General features: G+C 65.1%; 3 protein-coding genes across 6 annotated transcripts; all 3 read left to right on the plus strand.

The window, feature by feature from the left end:
* The first annotated feature begins 870 nt into the window (after nt 1-870).
* PNPLA2 (patatin like domain 2, triacylglycerol lipase) lies at nt 871-5,363 on the plus strand. The gene is made up of 9 exons (XM_075545168.1): nt 871-1,233; nt 2,684-2,916; nt 3,013-3,078; nt 3,400-3,609; nt 3,760-3,820; nt 3,932-4,105; nt 4,187-4,319; nt 4,407-4,529; nt 4,617-5,363. Exons 1-9 carry the CDS (start codon nt 1,047-1,049, stop codon nt 4,885-4,887), a joined length of 1,458 nt encoding a protein of 485 aa, XP_075401283.1. The 5' UTR covers nt 871-1,046; the 3' UTR covers nt 4,888-5,363.
* Nucleotides 5,364-6,863: 1,500 nt separating this feature from the next.
* On the plus strand, nt 6,864-12,022 carry CRACR2B (calcium release activated channel regulator 2B). The gene is made up of 9 exons (XM_075545169.1): nt 6,864-8,435; nt 8,507-8,618; nt 9,006-9,186; nt 9,631-9,777; nt 9,873-9,963; nt 10,104-10,196; nt 10,425-10,591; nt 10,672-10,743; nt 10,944-12,022. The coding sequence occupies exons 1-9, from the start codon at nt 8,268-8,270 to the stop codon at nt 11,119-11,121; spliced, it is 1,209 nt and encodes a 402-aa protein (XP_075401284.1). The 5' UTR covers nt 6,864-8,267; the 3' UTR covers nt 11,122-12,022.
* A 164-nt stretch (nt 12,023-12,186) lies between these two features.
* On the plus strand, nt 12,187-16,676 carry CD151 (CD151 molecule (Raph blood group)). Of its 4 annotated transcripts, none has more exons than XM_075545165.1 (9): nt 12,187-12,295; nt 13,258-13,306; nt 13,971-14,059; nt 14,145-14,336; nt 14,602-14,676; nt 15,488-15,592; nt 15,706-15,864; nt 15,947-16,033; nt 16,147-16,676. In XM_075545165.1, the coding sequence occupies exons 3-9, from the start codon at nt 13,979-13,981 to the stop codon at nt 16,204-16,206; spliced, it is 759 nt and encodes a 252-aa protein (XP_075401280.1). In that variant the 5' UTR covers nt 12,187-12,295; nt 13,258-13,306; nt 13,971-13,978; the 3' UTR covers nt 16,207-16,676. The 4 variants fall into 4 exon arrangements, with proteins under 4 accessions (XP_075401280.1, XP_075401279.1, XP_075401282.1 ...); XM_075545164.1 differs by having other exon boundaries at nt 12,222-12,291; XM_075545167.1 differs by lacking the exon at nt 12,187-12,295 and adding an exon at nt 12,792-12,897.
* The last annotated feature ends 194 nt before the right edge of the window (nt 16,677-16,870 follow it).

Consider the following 16,870-nt stretch of genomic DNA (forward strand, 5'->3'; position numbering starts at 1 on the left):
TGGGACAGCGCTCTCAGCCCATCTTCATTGGAACAAGGCATTTGCCCCAAAAGCACTTCACTGCCCTGTGCAGCCTGCCCCTTCAGGCACATGCACTTGGTGCTCAGGGCTGGGAGGCTGTGCACCAACAGCAGACCATACATGCTGTGTCCTGGGAAGCCCTGCTCTGGCTTCTCCAGCCAGCTTGCTGTGACCCTCTGCCCCTCTGGGGCCGTCTGGAGCTGTGCCCTGGGGAGACGACACTGCTCCCATTGTGTGGGGGTGCAGGTTGCCTCCTGAACCCCATCAGGCTAGGCCTGCTCTACAATCGGAGGCGAAATGCAAAAGGAGGCAGGAGGGTGACAACATCTGAGCACTCCTGCCAGGGAATGAAGCGGGGGTGGGGCAGGCTGTGTTCAGGGCTGCCAACCCTTCGCGTCCAAGGAGCCAGAACCAGAAGCAGGTACTAGAGAAGTTGGAGTTGGATTCATCTGGGGGGCATTCATGTGTTAACACTCATGCAGCTCCAGCGTTCCTGAGTCAGCCCGGGTGTGTAGAGGAGGCCCCGGAACTCCCAGCGCTCGAGGTCTTCCTGGTGGCGTGGCAGACCCTGGTGGGTGGACCGCCTGCTGGGCGACCACCTGTAACCCGCAAGGGGGTGGTAGGGGGACCCCAGCCGCAGGGAAGCGCGACAGGGGTGGGACTGGGAAGGCCCGGACGTGAGAGCGGGGCGGGGCCTGCCACGGGGCTCGCTGTTCCGCGCGGGGCCGTGGGGCTCCGCCCAGAAGGGGCGGCCGTTCAGCACGCGCCCTCATTGGTCCGCGGGCCCCGGCCCCGCCCCGGCCCGGGCGCTCCCTCCACAGTAATACCCCCGCCCCCGCCGCCAGCGGCACAGCGTCTCCGCCTCCGCCGGCTGAGACCGGCGACCGCGACCGCGACCGCGAAGCCGAGCGCCCCGCGCCCGGGCCGACCGGCGTCCGTCTCCAGCGAGCGAGGGGCGGGCGGGCGCGCGCGCGGCGGACGGCGGCCTGCGCCCCGCGGAGCCCCGGAGCCGGGGCAGCGCCGCGATGTTCCCCCGGGACGCGACGTGGAACATCTCGTTCGCGGGCTGCGGCTTCCTCGGCATCTACCACATCGGCGTGGCCTCCTGCCTCCGCGAGCACGCGCCCTTCCTGGTGGCCAACGCCAAGCACATCTACGGCGCCTCGGCCGGGGCGCTCACAGCCACGGCGCTGGCCACAGGCGCCTGCCTGGGTGAGTGGGGCCGGCGCGGGCCGCCGAGGGAGAGGGGTCTGTCTGCCGTCCCTGGACTCGGCCCCGAGTCTCCGCCGGGACACCAGCCGGGGCGGGGTCCGGCTTGTTCTGTCCGGAGCTGCGCGGGGGTGCGAGCGGCGCGGCGCGAGCTCCCGAGGGCTGAGTTAGGGGGCTGGCTGGTGCGGTGCCGCAGAGGCGCTTTTTCGAGGGAAAGACAAAGTAAGGTAGCCGTGGGCGGGACTGCGAGTTGGGAGAAGACCTTGCGTTCCCTCTGACGCTGGACCTGGTGCCAGCGGTCACTGTGTCCCCGGGCTACGCCGCTCCAAGCTGTCATAAACCAGAGGCCTGGTGTGGCTTTCCAGGTGCAGGTGCGGGCCTGAAGCAATCTGGTCAGGCCCCAAGAGGGTGAGCCCAGCTCAGGGCGACCTTTCCTCTCGCAACCTTGTACAGCCCACCCTTGCGTCCTCTTCCTGGGGCAGAGGGCCGTCGGCTTCAGGACTCTGCCACCCCGGGACTGACCTGGATATGCCTGATGGCCCCGCCTCCTTACACTTCCGGCCCAGCACCAGGGCGTGTTTGTGGTGTTTACAACACTCCATGTCCTTGTGTCAGGAGCCCAGAGACAGTGGGGTCACCAGGATCTTAAGGCTCCTCCTCCCTTCCCCCCTTCCTGGGGCCTTTCTCTGAGAACCTGTGAGGGGAAACTTGCACTCCTGCCTGCCCCAGGGGGTCTTCAGGCAAGTGCCCTTGTCCCCCATCCGTGGCCCCAGGTCACTGAAATCCAAGTTGAAGATGTGACTCAGAAGGTGCCCTGCATGTCACCCATATTCTCAGGCAGTGTGGGCCATGGTAGGACAGGCGCACCAGTGGTGACAGCTGGGTGCTGGCCTGTAGTTGTGTGGCCAGAGGGAAGGCATGGCCCTTCTCATGCCCTGACCAGTCTTAGGGGATGCACCCAGCCCAGTTCTATCCTGAGCCAGAGCCCACCGGCTCTTAGGTAAAGTGTTGGGCAGGGAATGCTAGCTCTTGAAGGGTTCAGGGGATGGTGGGGGGGGAAGGAGGGGAACACAGTTACTATGCTTTTCCAGGGAGGTCCTCCCCTGGGTCAGGCCTGTGGGACCCCTGCCCTTGGCTAGAGCTGACCCAGTGTGTGAAGGCTGACTTGAGCCACTAAATGACTTCTCCCCACCCTGGTGGCTGGCACACCAGGCCGGCCCAGTGACTCATGTGGAAGGCGATTGTGAAATACCAGGGAGAGGACAGATCCAGCTGGCCAGCCTGGGCACTATGCTATCCCAGGAGGGGTAGCCCGCTAGACTCCAGGGCAGGTGGCAAAATTGTGGATCCAGCCCTGGTTTCCAAGGCTTGGAAGCCTCTCCCCCACACCGTGAAATTTGGGAGGGAGTGGGGCAGGGGTGCTGGATGCTCAGTGTCTGCCCCGCTGTTCCAGGTGAGGCCGGTGCCAACATCATCGAGGTGTCCAAGGAGGCCAGGAAGAGGTTCTTGGGCCCCCTGCACCCCTCCTTCAACCTGGTGAAGACCATCCGGGGCTGCCTGCTGAAGACGCTGCCTGTCGACTGCCATGAGCAAGTCAATGGGCGGCTGGGCATCTCCCTGACCCGAGTCTCTGATGGTGAGAACGTCATCATATCCCACTTCAACTCCAAGGAAGAGCTCATCCAGGTGGGCGCAGTGGGTGCAGGCCAGGGGGGGGCAGGGGCTGGCTGGCTGCCAGTCGTACCCACTCATCGCCCACCCTGCCCCCGAATACTCTTGCAGGCCAACATCTGCAGCACCTTCATCCCAGTCTACTGTGGCCTCATTCCCCCCACCCTCCAGGGTGTGGTGAGTATCTGCCTGGGGCCGCTTTTTTTTTTTTTTTTTTTGGGTCCTGCCTGGGCAGTGGGTCGAGGGGTGCAGGAGGAAGGCTTTGTGGGGCCCTGGCCCTCGCCTCTGCCTGTTGCCTCACTTCCCAGCCTGCTTACCCAAGAGGCTGCCTGAAGAGACATACTTCCTGACCCCCTGGGTAGCTATTCGCTTGGTACCCAGTGCCCAGTGGGTGAAAGGCCTGCATGGGGTGGCAGTGGGCCACGAGGAACTGGGAAGGGGAGGAAGGGCAGGCGGGTGGCCTGGGGACCCTCACGGTGGGTCCTGGCCTGCCTGCAGCGCTATGTGGATGGCGGCATCTCCGACAACCTGCCCCTCTACGAGCTCAAGAACACCATCACTGTGTCCCCCTTCTCGGGAGAGAGTGACATCTGCCCTCAGGACAGCTCCACCAACATCCACGAGCTACGCTTCACCAACACCAGCATCCAGTTCAACCTTCGCAACCTCTACCGCCTCTCCAAGGCCCTCTTCCCCCCGGAGCCTATGGTGAGCTAGTGTGGTTGTGGTTGCTGAGGGCTGGGCAGTGGGCAGAATAGGAGCCCAACCGGGACCTGCCAGGATCCAGGCAAGTGGGCTCTAGGGGGTGAGGGGTGTCTACAGGCATGCCTGTTCCAGCTGGTCCTGCACTTGCCACAGGTGCTGCGGGAGATGTGTAAGCAGGGCTATCGGGACGGACTTCGATTTCTGCGCCGCAACGGTGTGTGTGTACTGGGACCTGCAGGCTGTGGACAGGGAGGGCTGCCACCTGGGCGCTGCTGTCTCCCTGGTGGCCATTGCCCGCATTAACCACACCTCCTCCCCACCCCAGGCCTCCTGAGTCAGCCCAACCCCCTGTTGGCACTGCCCCCCACCCGGCCCCGCACTCCTGAGGAGGAGGAGGCCGAGGCCGTGGTGGCTGCGGAGAGGGCCCAGGCTGAGGAGCACCTGCAGCCATCTGGGGAGGATCACATTCTGGACCACCTGCCCACCAGGCTCAATGAGGGTACGTGCCCAGGAGAGAGGGGCAGGGGAGGGGAGCTTCCCTTTTCCGCCTCCACCAACCTCCCTCTTCCACTGCCCACAGCTCTCCTGGAGGCCTGCGTGGAGCCCAAGGACCTGCTGACCACCTTGTCCAACATGCTGCCTGTGCGCCTTGCCACGGCCATGATGGTTCCCTACACGCTGCCCTTGGAGAGTGCAGTATCCTTCACCATCCGGTAGGGGGGGTTGGGGGTTGGAGGGGGGACTGTCTAGGGTTGGGTAGTGGGTGTGGCCCCAGCCTTATCCTGCGGCCCCGCCCCCAGCTTGCTGGAGTGGCTGCCGGACGTGCCTGAGGACATCCGGTGGATGAAGGAACAGACTGGGAGCATCTGCCAGTACCTGGTCATGCGTGCCAAGAGGAAGCTGGGCAGCCACCTGCCCAGCAGGTAAGCCGCCCGACCTGCCAACGCCTTGTGCCCCCACAGCCGCCAGACCCCTTTCAAGTCCCCTGGTTCCGTCCCTTCCCGCTGCAGGCTGTCCGAGCAGCTGGAGCTACGCCGCGCACAGTCCCTTCCCTCCGTGCCACTGTCCTGTGCCGCCTACAGCCAGGCGCTGCCCAACTGGATGCGCAACAACCTCTCGCTCGGGGATGCGCTGGCCAAGTGGGAGGAGTGCCAGCGCCAACTCCTGCTTGGCCTCTTCTGCTCTAACGTGGCCTTTCCTCCCGATGCCCTGCGCATGCGTGAGCCGGTCAGCCACGCCCCAGAGACCCCCCAGCACCTCCCGGGCTTGCCCCCAAGCTGATCTGATTACCGCCTCATCTTCCCCAGTCCCCTGGGGTCCCGTTGCCAAGGTGCCAAGGGTGGTACCCCCCCCTCTCAGCCTCCCTGCCTGGTGAGGCGGGGCCCTGGGGCTGGCCAAAGCCGCCCTCTGCATACAGGTTGCAGAGGGAGGGCTTGGAGTCCCCCTCCCCTCCGAGGGGTGCTCTATGACTCCCAGCCCCCTTCCAACAAACCACTCACTGCTGCACTGAGTGGGGACCGGTGCGGATGCCCCCTCCCCTTCACCTGTGTTCCCTCACCTGTGCCTTAACTTCCACCACGTGCTGGGCCCCCCTGGGGGCCCCTTTCCTCCCCCTTCTCCTCCCCACCTGCCATGGGCAGTATTACTCCAGAAAACTTCACCCTGTGCTTCCTCCCCAGTCTTGGGGTTTTGCTGAAGGATGTGTGTCAGATTTATTTATTTTCGCCAAAACCGATTTAATAAAAGCCACAGCTCAACACTGCCTCCGTCCCAAGTATGTGACGACATGCATTAAAGCCTGGTGACGGAGGGTCTTCCCCACTTCCCCAGACCTGGTGCTCTGCCCTCACCCAAGGAGCATTCTCAAAGGAGAGCCTTGGCTGTCAGGCAGGGCAGCCAGCTGGGCCTGGAGCCTCCTCCCATGGCCCCACTTCCCATGGGCCACTGGAATTACTTAGGACCAGGCTCCTGCAAGGGAACCATGGAGGCATAGTGGATACACTTTGGGCTGCTCACAGCAAGGTCAGCAGTTCGAAATCACCAGTCGATCCTCAGAAGAAACACCGGTTTTCCACTGTGAAGAGAGGCTCTGAAACTCACAGGGGCAATTCTACCATTCTTCAGGGTCACCAGGAGCCTGAATTGTCTTGATGGCAGTCAGAGAATGCTGTTAGGTAAAAAAACAATGTTTACAAAAGGTAGTGCTGTCTGGACCCCACCCACCTCCCACTCAGCTTCTGGTTGGGCGTGGGGCAGGTCCCAGGTGGAACAACAGTGGGTGAGGCCCCAGCACCTGGAGGGACTACCTTCACCCTCCATCTGGTTCAGTCTTCAAGGCTCTCTGTCCCTGCCTCCCATCACAAACCCTGCAGTCAGGTGCAACTGCCCCCCCCCCCCTCACTACTGACACATGGGAGGGTCCTCAGTGCTGAGGTTGGGTGAGGGGCGTGCATTTTGTTCTGGGTGGACAGGGCTTTGTGAAACCTACCTTCCTCTGCCCCCACCCCAACACACTGAGGGGATGTGGACAGTCACCCCAGGGTCTGTACAGAGGTGCCAGAGCAGGTGTGGGGCTTGGTTGGGCTCAGCCCGCTGCCCCTGGAAAGGGTGGTGTGGCTCTGGTGCTGACTGCTCAGAGCCAACAATAACGGCAGCAGGACTGGGAGAGCAGGCCCAGCAGGTCCCCTGTCTCCTGAGTGCCAGGGGCCGTCCCCCTCTTGGTCTCAAGGTCTTGTCCGATAGGCCCAGCCTGTGTGTCCCAGCTGGCTTGGAAAGCCCGTTCCCTGGACAGCCTCCAGTCCTGTGAGCGGAGTCCTTCAGGTGGGTGCAGGGGCCAGGGAGGAGGACACATCCAGGCCCCCGGCTCACCCCACTGGGAACTCGGGGCTGTGTGCGAGCGGAGCTTGGCTGCCCAGAGGGACCCGATGCGGACTTACAGCTGGTTAACGCTCCAGCATTTGCCTGTTTATTGTTTAGAAGTGGGAAAGCAAAGTGGAACCCTAGACCGCAGGAGATCGCCACCCCCACCCCTGCGATGGAAAGTAGTTTGGTCGGTTTCCTGCCGGCCCTTTCTAGCTTGCTTTTGGAGCCGGGCTTGCCGTCGGGCTCCTGAGGACAGAAGTGGCCGCTGATGGCCAGTGTACCGCCCCGAGAGGGTCCCAGGTCCCCGGGCTGACATTGCTGCCTCACGCTCAGACCAGTCGGGGCCCGTGCGTGCGGGGACCCGGCTAGGTTAGATGCGGCCTCCGGGGGTCGAGGGCAGGGTGTGGGCTGGGTGGGGCGCGGGGCCTGGGCGCTCCAGGCGGCGCCGAGAGGCGGAGGCACGGCCACTGCAGCGCGCGGCGGCGGCTCCGCCCTGGAGGGCCAGGCCGGCCGGGGTCTCGCTGGCTGCCCGGGCGGCGGAAGCCGCGCTCGCGGGTCTGCGTAGAGCCCAGACCGGGCGCACAGTGCGTTTCCGCGAGGACCTGCCGGGGCGCGCAGCAGGTGCGGCGGCGCAGGTCGCAGGTAGGTCCTGGGGTCCGTTCGCCTCCTGACGACTCGGACTGCCGCCAAAGGGGGCGCACGGCGGGGAGTGTGGGTTCGCAGGACCACACCACGGGCTCCCCTGCCTGCTCCCAGGGCGGCCGGAGCTCCGCTTCCGCTTGGGATAGACCTCCGGTCCGGGAGCCTGCGAGGCGCCGGTGGGGGTGGTTACCCAGTCCGCGGTGACGAAGTGGCAGAAAGGAGGCCTGGCCCTTGGGACCCGTCCTCTAGACCGCCGCCGCCCCCTCTGACCTGCCCTTTGTGGAAGTCGAACATGAGGGGCTTGGAAGGATCCGAGGTCCCGTCTGAACCGAGAAGACCCCATCGTCTTAGGACAGGACATGGGACGAGGGAAACCTAGGAGCAGGATATTGTGGGAACGACAGGTGGCTCTGATTAGGGGGCGGAGCGTCTCCGCTGTGGTTCCGGGACGTGGGAGGGCGAGTCTGGGGGAGGGGCACCCGCTGGGCTAGCAGAGTGGCCCCTCTGGTGCCTGGTTTTGACCTGGGGCAAGCAGAAGATACGGGAGCTGGGGACCCTGCACCTGTAGCCCCAGGGACAGCCCTAAGCCTGGTGTTGGGGCGTTACCTCTGCCACTCTGCCCCTTGGCTGCTGTGTTGGCAGCTCTGAAGCCCGGCCTGGGGGTGAGGCAGACTCAGTGTCCCACTCCTGCAGGTCTGTCTCTTTCTGGCTGACCACTGCTCACCCAGCTACCAGGAGCCATGGACACCGCACTTCCCATCTCCAGCCCTCTGCAGCTAACCCCTGTGTGCCAGGGTCCCTGTGTCTGTGAGGCTCCCTGGAGCCCTGGTGGTGTGGTGGTTAGCCCTTGGGCTACTGACCACAAGGTCTGGGTTCAAACCCAGCAGCTGCTCCTCAGGAGACAAATGAGGCTGCCTGTCTCTGGGGAGGTTTACCATCTCACCTGCTGCGTTCTGAAAGAGAACTGACTCTGGTAGTGCATTTTTACGGACCAGACCCCGCTAAATGACACCTGTAGGCCCCCAGGCTGCCCCATGCCACCAAGACCCCAGTCCCTGAAGTACTGTTAGTCTTCCTGCCCAATCATCTGCCTGGTGGTCCCATGCCTGCTCATCTCTGGGCTGCCCCCCCCTGCCTTCACAGCACCTGCGGGACCCATGGCCAGTCCAGGGACAGCGGGGGCTGGGGAGCCCAGGGAGGAAGATGAGGAGGAGAGGCGATCGGTGGCCCCCCTGCAGGTGGCGCTGATGCTGGAGCAGGCTCAGGAGCTCTTTCTGCTGTGTGATAAGGAGGCCAAGGGCTTCATCACCCGACACGACCTACAGGTGAGTTGCCACCAGAGCCCCCTGACACGGGTCTCTGGCTGCCCACTCATCTCTGTCTTCCTCCTGGCCAGGGCCTGCAGAGCGACCTGCCCCTGACCCCTGAGCAGCTGGAGGCCGTGTTTGAGAGCCTGGACCAAGCCCACACTGGCTTCCTCACGCCCCGAGAATTCCGACTGGGCCTGGGTGAGTTGGCCAGCCCCCCACGCACAGACCCTGCACCTGGCATAGCGGGGAGGGTGGCTGCAAAGACTCAGCCTGTTTTCTCCATGGGATCTGGGCCAGTGCTGGCTGTAGGGACCCCAGCCACATCCTCCAGACACCTTGCCCCCGCCCTCGCCCTCTCCAGTGACCACCCCAGGCAGGGCTGGGAGCCTGGCAGCCCTCATTGGTTTGAGCCCAGCTGTCACCTCCCACTCCCAGGCAGCTCAGGCCATAGGAGGAAGATAAACAGGAAGCTGGGCCAGAAAAATACAGGCTGGGTGGTGTAGGGGTGGGGGTGAAGGAGGTGGGAAGGCGGAAGATGGAGAAGCTAGCGGCCCAGGTGATCCTAACATTCTCTCTGCCCCCCAGGCAAGTTTGTGGGTGTGGAGTCTGCCCAGGGCCTGCTGCCTTCCAGCGCCCAAGAAGAGACCTTTGAGTCAGGCTGGCCGCCTTCTCGGGGACTCGGGGGCTCCCTGGAGGAGGAAGAAGAGGATGAAGTGCGGTTCTGCAACACACTGGAGCAGTTGGGGGTGGCCAGGGCCCTGGGAGAGTGAGTGCTTGCTGCTCCTGCTCAGCCCCTGCTCAGCCGGGACCCCCAAAGCCATATTCATCCGTGTCTTGTCTTTCTGACTTTTCCACTGGTCTGGCTTCTCCCAGGCGGAGTCCTTGTGGGCGCTGGGCCCGCCCCGTTTCCTCTCAGCTGCAAATCCTGGGATGGGCAAGCGTGATTTCCCACATATTTGCATCTTGGGAGGTGACAGCCAGGCTACCTGGCGGGCTGGGAAGCTGCACCTCGCCATAGGACACCTTGGCGTTACGCCCAGCCATGCCACGCAGGGACCAGGGGCAGGCGAGAAATGCACGGCTGGACACGCCACGCACGAGGGCAGACGCACCCATCACGTGCAGCAGGGCTCTAGCGGGGCGGGGGTCGGACACCGGGGCGTCAGCGGCCTCCTCCTGGGGATCATTTCACCTTCACCCGCCCCTTTAGGCAGCACGCAGTGCGGGTGCTCTGGATCGTGCTGCAGCGCGAGCGACCGGAGCTGCTGGGCTGCTTCGAGGACGTCCTGATGCGCGCGTCCGCCTGCCTGGAGGAGGCGGCCCGGGAGCGGGACGGCCTGGCACAGGCGCTGCGGCGGTGAGGGCTGGGGGCCGCGGGGCAGGGGTTGGGGGCTGAGGTGGCCGGCCCTAATCAGGCCTCTGCCTCCCCCTCCCCACCACCCGCGCCCCTAGGCGGGAGAGCGAGCACGAGCGAGAGGTGCGCAGTCTCTACGAGGAGCTGGAGCTGCAGAGCCGGGAGCAGCGCCTGCGCCTGCGCCCTCAGGTGGGCGGCACGCCCTGCCCGCAGGCCTCCCAGGCGCCCACGTCCCGCCTCCTCCCGCGGGTCCTGCCCCACCCTGGCACCCTTACTCAGGAGGTCCCCCCGCCCCTCCTCCCCTCTCCCCACCTCCCGCACCGTTCCAGGACCTCCCGGGACCGGAGCGCAGGAGCCGCCTGGAGCTGGAGCTGCAGAGCCGGGAGCAGGAGCTGGAGCGCGTGGGCCTGCGGCGGCGGGAGGTAAGCGGGAGATGCCCAGGCCCGGTTCCATCCCCACTGCCGCCCCTGGTGGGGCTTCGAGCTCAGTGGCCCTGAGTCCAGAAGTGTCGAGGGTCAGGGGTCGCGGCGGAGTTGAGAGCCCCGGTCCAGCCCGCTCCTGAGAGTCGCCATCTCCGAGCTTCATTGGGGCCGGGGTCGACAGGGGCATTCCCCTCGAGCTGTACTCCCCGCCCGATCGATCTCTCCCAGCTGGAGCAGCAGCTGCAGACTCGGACCGCGGAGCAGCTGGAGACCCAGGCGCAGAACGCCCAGCTGTGGCTGGCCAACGAGGCGCTGCGGACGCAGCTGGAGGAGGCGCAGGCGCAGCTCAGCAGCCTGGAGGGCGACGCCAGGGTCCGCCGCGAACAAACGCGCCGGTGCGCGGACCTGAGGGTTTGGGGCTTAGGTGTGGGGGTCCCGGCGGCGCGCGGTCTCGCTCACCGCCATCTCTCCGCAGAGACGTGGTCACGGTCTCAAGGAACATGCAGATGGAGAAGGTCAGTCTCCTGCGACAGCTGGAGCTGCTCAGGTAAGGGCACTGCCCCTGCCCGCTGTGTCTAGTTCTTCCAGGTGTGCCCTCCATCCCTCACACGTCAGCCTAGCGCCCCCCCCCTCCCACCTCCCTTCTGACCTGAGGGGCGGGGGCAGCAGAGGCGCATGGCGGCATTGCCCGCCCAAGATGACTGCTTTCTGGGCTGGCTTCCTCAAACCACCCTCCTTCATTTTCAGGGAGCTGAACACCCGGCTTCGCGACGAGAGAGACGCCTGGGAGACCAAGCGGCTGGGCAGTGCCCGAAGAAGGGCCCTGGCGGCAGCCCGCCTGCCCGCGCCTGCTGGTGGCTGCTGTTGCAGCAGCTGGGCTCGTCCACCCCGTCGAGGCTCTGGCCACCTCCCCAGTGCCCACTGACCATCCGAGGGCCTGGCTTTCAGGACAGGGGCTACACAGGGTCAGAGTTGAAAGCACTAATGTGGGGCATGGCCCCCTGCTGGACCATGTCTGGTCTCCATCCCATCTGTCCCAATAGAGAAACCCCCCTCCACCTGATAAAAGCTGGTGGCCTCACCTCTGCCCCTTGGCCTTCTGTGTCTTCGAGCTGCAGCGTATGTGTGATTTGTGTGGGGCAACATACCATGACAAGCATCTGGCTGGCGTGAGCACTGCCCAGGCACACTGTATACCCTCCCTGGCCCTCAGTGCCAGAGCTCAGGTCCCTGTGGCTCCCACACGTGCCTGGTCATGCCAATCTCCACCACCCAGCAAACAAACGCCCAGCTGCTGCACACACGGTGGATGGAGCCCCACCGGCAGCCAGGGCAGTGTTCCCTGCCAGCATCCATGCTGTCAGCCACCACAGCCTGGGGTGCTGATCAGGCCCGCCAGGAGCCTGGCATCTGTAGAGGAGAGGAGCTCCTTGGGGTCGGCCTGGAGCACCCCTGCCCCAACCCACGGACAGAGGGCCCTTCCTACAGTGTGCAGGCCCAGACCTGCAGGCCTGAGACGGGTGCTCCTTGGGTCAAATGTCTCTTCCCCTCGCCTCCCAGCCCCCTTGTCCTGCTGGTCAGCAGGCCTGTCCTTTCTCCCTCTGTCCCAGCAGCAATTCCTCAGCCCCGCAGCGGGCAGCTACAGGAGGGGAGGGTGGGACTCCAGACTGCACACCCCCCCCCCCTCCAGGGCTGCCTACAACCCAGATCACAGAGCATGCCTTCCCAAGCACGCCTTTGTCCTTCCGGGAGGGAACTGGGCCCTGGGCCTGGCCGGCCTCACCTTCGCCCCTGGCTCGGCCTCCAGGCCCAGCTCGTGGTCTCCAGAGCGGGTGGGTCCCCGCTGGGCTCGGGAGCCCCCAGAGCATCCGCTATCTTTAAGTTAGTTACAAGTGCTGGTAACCTGCTGGGACGGTCCCACCCTCTAGGATTCAGACCTGCCCAGAGTCGTGGGCCGGCGGGGCAGGGGCGGGGCCAGCGCAGGGGCGGGGCCAGGGCGGGTCTCCCTAGCAGGCCCCGGGCCGCGCATTCCCGGCTCCCCAGTCACCGCCCCCGCAGTCGCCTCTGCCTGAGCCGGGATCCGGACGCGTGGCCGGCGGGTGAGTGCTCCTCCCGCCAGGGCACTTGGGGGGCCGGGCCCGAGGGGAAGGTGCCACGCGGCCCGGCCGGGCAGCAGGCGCCAGGAAAGCGAGGAGGCCGCGCCCTCCGGGTCCGCCCGAAGCCCCTCGCTGGCCCTCTCCTAGGGGAGCCCGACGGCAGGCGAGCGGGGAGGCGCCCCCAGCTCACTGCGCAGGCCGGGCGGCCCCCCTCGGGCAGAGCCTGGGAATGTGCAGCCCGAAGACCCTTTAGGGCCCCAGATTCCGGTCCCCTGCCTCGGGCGGCAGGCCCGCCCACTGCCCTGTGCTAGGGTGCTGGCCATTGGTCACGCCCGGTGAAGGCCTTGGCGGCGATGACTTCATTGGAGTGACGCGGGGATTCCTCCCCTGGCCTGGCCGGAGGGTCCCTGGGGCTTGCTGGCTGGCCAGAGGCTGGGTGGGGCAAGTGTTCCGGCCACGGGCGCTATTTCTGGCAGGCCCAGCCCAGCCCAGCCTTCCAGGGGGGGCTCACGCCTGCCTCCGGCTTTCCTGGGAGGAGTCTGTACTGCTGCGGGTCCCAGAGACCTGAGGCCGGGGAGCCAGGGGCGTCCGCTAGAGGCGGGGAGGTGCTGTCCACATCCCTCTGCCCAGGGGTGACATCCAAGCCCTTCCCAGGCTGCAGCTGCTGTCCGATGGGGAAGACTGACCGGTACTCTGTGGGGTGGCCTGAGAGGCAGGACGGCCCCTCCTAGTTGCAGCCTGCCCAGGAATGTCTGCCCTGTCCTGCCCAAGCTCAGACCTACCAGGCTTGGCTGCGTCTCTGACTGGACAGGCCTGGAGATGCTTGGTGGGGCGTGAGGGGGAGTGACTGCCCACCCCAGGCACAGCTTGGGCCGGCTGCCTAGGCCAGGCTGCCTCCCTCCCTGAGGAGGCTGGCCCTTCCACAGCCACTGCCATCTCCTAACCTTTGCCCCTCTGCCCCCCAGCCTACCTCCAGGAAACGACTGCCCACCTGCTTGCCTGAGGCACCTCTAGGTGAGCACTGGGCAAGAGGGCGGGGCCTGTCTGGATCAGCAGCCTGAGGCGAGGCGCCTGCTCGTCTGGGCGCGCAGACTCAGCCAGGAGGGTGGGCTGTGGCTCAGGTTAGGGATGGCCCAGCCCGCCTCCCCCACCTCTGCTGAGTACCTCAGCCCGCCACTTTCCCTCCTCCTTGCTTCAGGAAGAGAAGGAAGCCGGGTTGAGGAAACCAACCAAGACCCAGAGCCCTCCAAATTGCCAAGTTCCCCGGGCCTCCTAGCTCCTGTGGGCTGGCAGAGAGCCCGCCCTGCAGAGGGCAGGAGTGCTGTGGGGAGGGCTGCCCATGAGTGCGAGCTGACCATGGGGCCCGCTGCTGGCTAGCGATGCAGCCCTGCCCAATTTTGGTTCTGGAAGTGGTGGTGGTGGTGGGGGGGACATCTGGCCTGCCCTGGGGTTGGGTGGGGGCGTCCGGTTGGCCCTGGCCGCAGCTGGAGACACAGCGCCAGAATCCACCGGACAGTGAGTCATCCAGCTTCTCTGGAGTCTCCCCTGCCAGCCCAGTGGTTGGGCTAGCTGTGCCCATCACAGGCCTGGTCACCCCTGCCTGTGTGGCCTCCTGCTGCGCTGGTGTCTCCCTGCCAGGAGGAGGCCTGGCTCCTGACCAAGCGTCCCCATCCCACAGGCCCCAGCATGGGGGAGTTCAGTGAGAAGGAGACCTGCGGCACCATCTGCCTCAAGTACCTGCTCTTCACCTTCAACTGCTGCTTCTGGGTGCGGAGGGGATCCACCTGGGCCGCAGGGATGGGAGCCAGCCTCTGGGGGCCCCAGACCTGAAAGCTGTGCTCACTACCCCCAGCTGGCTGGCCTGGCTGTAATGGCGGTGGGCATCTGGACCCTGGCCCTCAAGAGCGACTACATCAGCCTGCTGGCCTCGGGCACCTACCTGGCCACAGCCTACATCCTGGTGGTGGCCGGTGCGGTTGTCATGGTGACGGGTGTTCTGGGCTGCTGTGCTACTTTCAAGGAGAGGCGGAACCTGCTGCGTCTGGTCAGTGGTCTGGTCAGCTGCATCTGGGCTGGCACAGCAAAGCAGGGCAGGGAGGGGGGCTGCATGGTGACAAGGCAGCACACCACGCGTGCTGTAGCCCCGCCCAGCTGGGTGGGCCCCCCTGCCCAGCTCTGTGGGTCCTTGTGTCCCTGAGGAAATCAGGGGGAGTTGGATGGGGACCAGTTGGTGGAGCCTGGACAGGGAGAGTCCCGGCCCAGGGCCTGTTCCTGCTGGCGCGCAGCCTCACTGGGTCCCTGCCCCCCAGTACTTCATCCTGCTGCTCCTCATCTTCCTGCTGGAGATCATTGCGGGGGTCCTGGCCTACGTCTACTACCAGCAGGTGAGGTCCCCCTTCCCCCCTCCGACACAGTGGGTGAGGGCAGAGCCAGGGGTCAGCAAGGCTGCCACCCTCCAGCCTTCCTCTGGAGGCAGCACACGCAGCTCTGTGCTGTCTGGATTCCTGCACTCACTGCAGCGGCTGCACAGAACTGGACAGGGCTCCCTCAGGGTTTATTAGGAGAGCGAGCAAGCGAGCTGGTCAGGAAGCAGTTGGTCCACAGCAGCAGCTCTCCTCTGCCGGCAGCCATGTCTCTCTGGTCTGCAGCCTCTCAGCCACGTGATCCCAAGGCCTCTGCTTCTGTGGTCTGGGAAGCACACCTGCCACTCTGCCTCAGTCTCCCCTGCTCTGGGCCTGGCCTCCTGCCCTGCCTCCAGATGCCAGTGGTGCTGGGATTTCTCTCCTCATCCTTATAACCAGGGGTGTGGCAACAAAACTGACCAGTCCCCTGTGTTACACAGGCCTCTCTGTCATTTGGTGGGAGTTGAAGCCATGCAGTAGAAAAGCCAGGAAATCGCACTCCGTCACTCAGGCACACAGGGACATGTTCACACAGCGGCATGCATGCAGGGACAGAGACTCAGCTGGCAGACTGCTGGAACTCAGAGGACACGGTGGTGATAGGAGGCAGGCCTTCCCTTCTGGACAGAGACCTGCCCGCAGGGGGACATGCAGACACGGAGATGCAGATAGCAACAGGCTCATGGACACACAACCCCCCCCTTCCCCGAGAGCTGACCTCTCTGCCGTTGGGCCCCTGGATGGGGTGGGGGTAGCAGGGGCAGATCTTGCACTGTGACCCCATGCCCCCTAGCTGAACTCGGAACTGAAGGAGAACCTGAAGGACACCATGACCAAACGGTACCGTCAGCCTGGCCAGGAGGGGGTGACCCGCGCCGTGGACAAGCTGCAGCAGGAGGTGGGCCCCTGAGGGAATGAGCGAGCGGGGCAGCCCCCGCCCCCCCAACCCTGGCAGGGTGATGGGTGCACGTGCCTCTGTGGGGGCTCAGCCCATACTGCGCCCCACTCTAGTTCCACTGCTGTGGCAGCAACAACTCCAGGGACTGGCAGGACAGTGAGTGGGTCCGCTCAGGCGAGGCCGGCCGCCGCCTGGTCCCCGACAGCTGCTGCAAGACAGTGGTGGAGGGCTGTGGCCGCCGGGACCACGCCTCCAACATCTACAAGGTGGAGGTAGGTGTGCTGGTGGCCCTGGGCCCCAGGCCAGGACTCTGGACCAGGCCAGTCCATGCTGAGCACCCTGCCCCACCCCCAGGGCGGCTGCATCACCAAGCTGGAGACCTTCATCCAGGACCACCTGCGGGTCATCGGGGCTGTGGGCATTGGCATTGCCTGTGTGCAGGTGCGTGCGGCCATGGACCGGGTTGTGTGGGATGCCTGCATGGTCTGTGTGCACTGCCTGGGGGTGGAGGCCCCTGCTCAGCCCCCTCCTGTGTCCGACCTCCCACTCCCCAGGTCTTTGGGATGATGTTCACCTGCTGTTTGTACAAGAGTCTGAAGCTGGAGCACTACTGAATGAGGCCCTGCCCCACTCTGGACTACTGATGAAGACTACTGACCCCCCCATCCAGCCATTCCCCATAGAGAAGCGACTGCCTGGGGAGCCCCTCATTGACACAGTGGTCTGGGGACCACCCCTTTTGTAGCTTCAAGTGCCTTTTGCTGCACACCAAAGCCCTGGGCTGGGGAAGGGCCTCCCTGCTCTGCCTGTAGAGGAAAAGCCACGCCTGCCCCCAAGGCTGCCCCCTCTCAGGGGCTGTGGGTGATTGTGGCCACTTCTAAGGCTGGCCTGGTGGGGGTGCTGCCAGGGGCTGGTGCCCATCAGCTCAGCGTCACCCCACCCAACCCCACACCCAGTGAGGCCTCCCCACTGACTCTCGCCACCTCCCGCTAGGATGTCCTACGCAGCAGCAGGACCGTCACAGCCTGGTCTCCCACCCCAGCACCGCACCTGCCATGGTGCTCAGTAAAAGTGTTAGAATGACTGCCACTCTCCCACTTGCGTGTCACTCAGGTCTGGTATCAACACACCCATCCACACCTCACCCCCCCTGCATGGCGCCTGGGGTGGTGATACCTGATCTGGACAGGAAGGTGGCCCTGTGGTTGGTGCAGCAGGGAGCAGCCCTGGCAGGGTGGCCTGGACTTGCCAGATTCCCAGAGTACCCTCTGCACCGTG

The sequence above is a fragment of the Tenrec ecaudatus genome, chromosome 4 (genome assembly GCF_050624435.1).
Source record: "Tenrec ecaudatus isolate mTenEca1 chromosome 4, mTenEca1.hap1, whole genome shotgun sequence".
Lineage (NCBI taxonomy): Eukaryota > Metazoa > Chordata > Mammalia > Afrosoricida > Tenrecidae > Tenrec > Tenrec ecaudatus.